General features: G+C 40.7%; 1 protein-coding gene across 4 annotated transcripts in view; it reads left to right on the top strand.

Annotated features, from left to right (window-relative positions):
- Positions 1 to 1,147: 1,147 nt before the first annotated feature.
- The window catches only part of nid2a (nidogen 2a (osteonidogen)), a 104,385-nt gene continuing 99,532 nt past the window's right edge, over positions 1,148 to 6,000 (top strand). For 2 of the 4 annotated variants that reach the window (XM_014210032.2, XM_014210031.2), the window contains exons 1-2: positions 1,148 to 1,485; positions 3,513 to 3,815. In XM_014210032.2, coding sequence (XP_014065507.2) covers positions 1,282 to 1,485; positions 3,513 to 3,815 — 507 coding nt within the window. In that variant the 5' untranslated portion in view covers positions 1,148 to 1,281. The remainder of the gene's footprint in view (positions 1,486 to 3,512; positions 3,816 to 6,000) is intronic. The other 2 variants (XM_014210029.2, XM_014210028.2) reach the window with 1 other exon arrangement.

The raw sequence follows: 6,000 nt of genomic DNA, 5'->3' as shown, positions 1-6,000 counted from the left end.
GAGTTCTGGAGTCTTCCATAAGGTTTAGAAGTAACTCCTTGTGTCTTCCAATGGTGGCTCCTTGGGAGGAGATAACGTTGCGGAGCTGATCCGAGTCTGCTGGGTCAGTCATTGCCAGTTCGTAATAATACATCAAAAGATTGGTCAGAAAACCAGTGGTTTTTATCAGCTTATGCTTACTTCAATTCTTTTTTATTTACGTTGATTAAGGTAAGCAGAGTAAAGTGTTTACATGACCATTGCCATACTTGGCCTACTGCCATAATCAGTTAAATATTGAATTATTAGTGTGCATGTAAACATAATGAATTATTAGTGTGCATGTAAACATAATCACAGAGAAGGACCTTTTTAACCACAGATCATAGAAATGCGCTGTTTTCACGTATGTAGACACTGGTTTGGTGCTGGAGATGATGAATATGAGGTTGAAAAGTGGCGGAATTGTCCTTTAAGTTGGCTAGTAAATAAAGATGCATCTAGTATGATCATCGTAACCCACTGGAGACAGACGTAAATTCAACGTCTATTCCACGTTGTTTCAACGTCATTTCATTAAAATGATGTGGAAGCAATGTTGATTCAATCAGTGTGTGCCCATTGGGAATGCTTAAATTACATCTCAACTGCAAAACGAGGCCCTGGTCTCTCTCGCAATTCAATTCAAGGGGCTTTATTGGCATGGGAAACATATGTTAACATTGTCAAAGCAAGTGAAGTAGATAATATACAATAATATCTCTCTCTCCATATACAATAATATCTCTCTCTCTCTCTCTCTCTCTCTCTCTCTCTCTCTCATATATCAATGGCTAGCCCTGAACAAAAAAAGACACATGAACCCACGAGAACTGATATAAAATGTTTATAATTATAAGCCGAGAGAAATAATTATATGAATTACATTGTTATAACTAAAGTTCAGCAATGAAAATCCTGACAAAATGATGTATCTAATATTCCCATTCATTGTTGTGGATAATAGTTGCGAAAAGGTCGTGTGGATTTAAAAATGCTATTTTTCTTTCTCAATGGAAACCAGATGGTGTCCAGGATCTTGCCAGTCAAGACAAGTGGAACCAATCAACAGTCCCTAAACTTTTAAATCCCTCCCGCTTAACTTCGGGAACGCTTGGGTCAGACGTAGAAGTTGATGTGGGTTGAAATTCCTATAGAACGCTCTGTCGCCCGGTCCGCTTCTTCTTATCTAGCTGCAAGAGCCGCCGGCTGAATTCCTATCAACTTCTGCTAGATCAATGCAGAGCTTTTAAAACATTTATAATGGCGATGGGAAAATTAACGATATTTCTACTTCAGTTGTCGTGGACTGTTCATCTTGTAACAGCCATTCAGAGGAAAGATATATTTCCTTATGGGACACTGAGCGGCGATTTCACTCTACAGGAGGGGGACGACGAGACGTCCAAAGTACTCGCGTTGAAGAGACCTCTCTATTTCTATGAGTCGCAGTTCAATGAGCTATACGTGAGTATGAACTATGACTAATATTTGTCTTGCACACTAAGCATTCCGGGTACATTTGGGGTTCTTGGTCATTGCACATATATGAACACGATAATTAATATGTCAAGAGGAATGTCCTAGTACGGTCACTGAAGAAATAACACTTTTAGTAATCTTTTAAAACGTGGCAAATTGGGATCTATCGAGGTACATTGCATGTGAACATGGAGTTTAACTAGGCAAATTCAGGGTAATGAAATTATCAAATTAATACACATCTCATTACTCGTAAGCATAGCCTACTGTTTCTAAATACGACTGTGTCATTGTCAATGTGTCGATTTTGGACATGATGGACTAGGAAAATATGCTGATCTATAAGGAAATGTTAATAATTATTATTATTCATTCAATTAAGTATTTTGGTTCTATGTACCAATCATGAAACACTTGCTTTCTTTGCATCTGTTACATGAGTTTATTAAAGGAAAGATTCAATCATTTGAATGTTATATCGTATTTGTGCATCTCTGAGCCATATTCTGTCGATTCCCATGGTCATTTCATGATTTTATGTGTATCTGGGCTATTCGCCGTTTAAGCAGGCAGAAATTTAGCCGGTATGAAAACGTTTTGCATAATGCGTCATACTGGCTATATTATTGCTTTCTTAAATGGCGAATATCTCAGATATACACACGAACAACTGAAATGATCCCAGGAATCGATGAAACATCGCTCAGAGATGCACAAACACGTTATGACATTCAAAATGGGTGTATCTTTCCTTTAAATGACTGTTAGGAATCTGTGACCATTGAGTCGCTAGGTTGTCAGAGTTTAACTCACTTGGGAAAATCACCCATTTACTCATATCAATAGATCACTTGTTAGAATCCATTCGGGGTCAGCGAAAGAGTTGTAAAACGAACATTTTAAACGTTTAAACGTAGTACAACAAAGTCAATATTTAGTGCTGAATGTCAGAGTAAACTTGTTTTCAACTAAATACATTATCTGAGGAAATGTATTTTACACATTGTAACTTTTCTCAGGGCATCAGAGCATGGAAATATCAAGACACAATTCGCTAGACAACTCGACTCAAATATATATGTCCCTTTTGAAAGCAATTATCAGTTAGCAGTGGTTTTCAACTGGTTTTGTCTCGGGAACCAGGTTGTCTCAGCCACAACCCAATTTTCGCATCGCGAAAAAGAATCGACAAAATACAACCGGGAAAACTATTTTTAATGCTATATTAATAGTAAGTGTAGCTATTATATGACAACACTCCCATCTCTTTCATTGCCAATAATACGTTTTTGCCCATATTCTTGATGAAGAATGTTAATAAATTCACTGCGAGACCACAAAATCAACCAAAATAGTGCTGCAAATAGCCCTATATTGAAAACACTGTGATTTAAGAAAAATTGTTCAGAGATTCAATTATTACAAAAAATATGTAAGTTCATTATAATTTCTACACAATTTGTACCAGGTTTGAGTTCAGACTGGAGTATTTCTTTCTTTTAAAGAAACATTATTATCATTATTTTGTATTTTTTACTGACACCCACCAGTTGAGAATCGCTGAGTTAAAGTGCATGTTTTTCACACCAAGGTGAAAAAAAAGTCCTTTGTAGGATCTGGTAACCCTTACAACAGCTGTAATATCACCAAGTCTAACACACTTCTTGAGAGGTCTTCCCTTTGGCCATTGGAGAAATAAATGTTGAATTCCAAATTGCCCCTCATCCCTAACTCCAAACCCCTAAGGCATCCTGTAGCTCAGAAGGATTGGATAAGCTATCTGTAATTACTTCAGCTCGCCTTATGATAGGCTGGATGACATTTTTTGCTGTATTGTATCCATTCAGTAAACAGTTTCAGATCTACAGGAGTGCCTAGGGGCCAGGGCTCACTTGATAAAAATAGATGTCAATCTCAATGTGACCTCCCTGGTTAAATTAGGGGTCGATTTGCTATTCAGCACTCATTCCTATTTCCCACACTGCACTCTTTCCCCATTCTTTCTTCTCCAGGTGGCAACCAATGGCATCATCTCAGCCCAGGACCTGCCTATGGAGAAGCAGTACGTGGACGATGGCTTCCCCACTGACTTCCCCGTCATCGCCCCCTTCCTGGCAGACATCGACACCAGCAAGGGGAAGGGCGCCATCTACTACCGAGTCACCGAGTCGCCCACCCTTCTCAACCGGGTGGCGCAGGAGGTGCACCGGGGCTTTCCCGGTGGCCACTTCACACCCACGCACGCCGTCATCGCCACCTGGGAGAACGTTGCCGCCTATGAGGAGGTGACGCGTGCCACCGGGCCATCCGATAGGGTGAGTCTGCCTGTATGACTAGCTGTCTGTCTGTGCAGCTGGCTGGCCGCCTGACTGTCTGTCGGTCAGTCCTTTGGTCTGTCTGTCTATCATTTTGTTTGCCTGTCTTTCTATTGGTCCGTTTGTCTGTCTCTTTGTAGCTGAGTCTGTAGCCTGTATGGAGTTACTAAGTATATATGACTACCCCCCTCCCTCCCCCTAGGGATTTGGGTCTCTCTCATCCCTAAACTGCCTCTTGACCTTTGGTCACTGGGCAGAGGTCATCAATCCAGGTCATCAGCCGTCCACTTCAACTCGTCCCCCCTTCATCCCTCTACCCTTCGTCCCCCTCCTACCCCCAAGGGCGACTGGGCATCTCTCTCCCACCCTCACAGTCTATTAGGGATCATATTATGTATTACCCATAGAAATAGAACTACTAGAATGGACATTCCCATTCAAGTCAATGTTCAAGTAATTATATTTCTATGGTATCATCTTCATGTATTACTCACAGAAAAACATGTTATGTGAAAGTCTCTCAAACCCTCCATTAGGCATGTAACTTATCATTAAGAGTGCATATTTCTGGCTAGCTACTAAAGAGGTATTGCAGAGATTATGAGGACAAAAACGTAGAAAGCAGCTTGATTTAATCAGATAACATCTCCTCTACTCTGACTGTGCCAAGATCCTAGAATCCGATCAGATATGTCGGAGTCTTATTCTCTATAGAGCCTCTGTGGAGTGTTACCTTTCACTATAAAAACACTTGATATAAGTCTATGGGGAGAAACCAGAGAAACCATACTCTTGCCCCCTGCTCAATGCAGGGGCTTGTGCTTTCTAATAGGGGAGCAGTGTGAGACTGCCGCTGCTAGTGCTAACAGTCATTATCATAATGCTTGGGCTTTACTTCATAAATTAATGTATTAAATGTATTGGATTCAAATCGCACAGACAGGCTATAGTGACTTATGCATCACACTGATAACTCTTAGGGTTGCTTGTTCTAGAATCTATAAGGTCCTGGATAGACATATTCACAGAATACAAACCTAGATTTCACCTATCCCATTTATAATTGAACCTTCGCTAATCCCTGCCCCGGGATTTTGGGCAACCAATTGCAGCGCTCCAATGGATAGCAACTGTTGTAGAGTCCGACGCCTCGGAAAAGCTCACACGTTCATGTTTAAATTGCATGAAAGACAGTGAGGGCTATAGCAAAACTGAGACTTTTCTTTAAAAAATAACTAAATAATTGAACAGTGCACCAGTAGTACTTGCTACTCTAATTCCTGAAATGCAGTGTCTTGATGGAGTATTTTTCGAATCTGAAATTATACTTTTGTTACATTGTTTGCTAGCTCTGCTGGTTAGCTAGCTTGCAGTCTGATTGACCACCAAACGTTGTTTACGCTAGCTAGCTAAATGTATATTAGCTAAAAAGTTAGCAGTTTTGAATACAACTCCCATCTGCTGTCGACATCAGGTTACAATTTGAGAGCACTAGTTAGCTCCAAAAGTGGTTATAGCTTTGACTGCATGCTGATTCAGCGCCATTCAGTGGCTATCCACACTACAAACATCATTTTACCAGGTTCCCGTGAAGCATTGTGTATTAAAAACACAGTATGAAATCATTGTGAGGGGATTTTGCCAGTGGTTAGAATGGGGGCGGGGTTTAGCAAAGGGTCAATTGGATTAACTAACATGTTTGCTAAGCATGAGGGTAATGTTTGTGAAAGTGTTGTCCTAGACACAGTACACCAATAATGCAATACCTTTCATGAAAAATACCAAGATTTTCCCTTCAGCTGCTAATTCATGGACTCTTGGAATCTGGAGAAATTTACGCGTTCTCTTTCAGCCGGGGCTCAGATAATGACGTTTTAAAAGGGTCCCTATTCCAGCCGGGGCAGTACAGCTTTTGTTCCATCCCAACATGAAAAGCTTAGTGTGTTCAGTCACTACCCACAGGTAGGCTACAAACAAACCTGGGGTATTAAGAGTGACTGGTTGTTCGCTATGAGGGGGTTGAAATGGATTGACTTCAGATTTCTGTGTGTGTGCGTACATGCGTGCGTGCACATGTGTGTGTAATGAGGAAAGTCCCACTGACTTGAACTGAACAGCCATAATATTCAGTGTCGACTAGTGATTCTAATGCGCGCGAATGAATAGGCTTTTCTGTTGGACAAGG

Source organism: Salmo salar, chromosome ssa09, assembly GCF_905237065.1.
Source record: "Salmo salar chromosome ssa09, Ssal_v3.1, whole genome shotgun sequence".
NCBI classification, from domain to species: Eukaryota; Metazoa; Chordata; class Actinopteri; order Salmoniformes; family Salmonidae; genus Salmo; species Salmo salar.
This window is presented reverse-complemented; position numbering and strand designations above follow the sequence as displayed.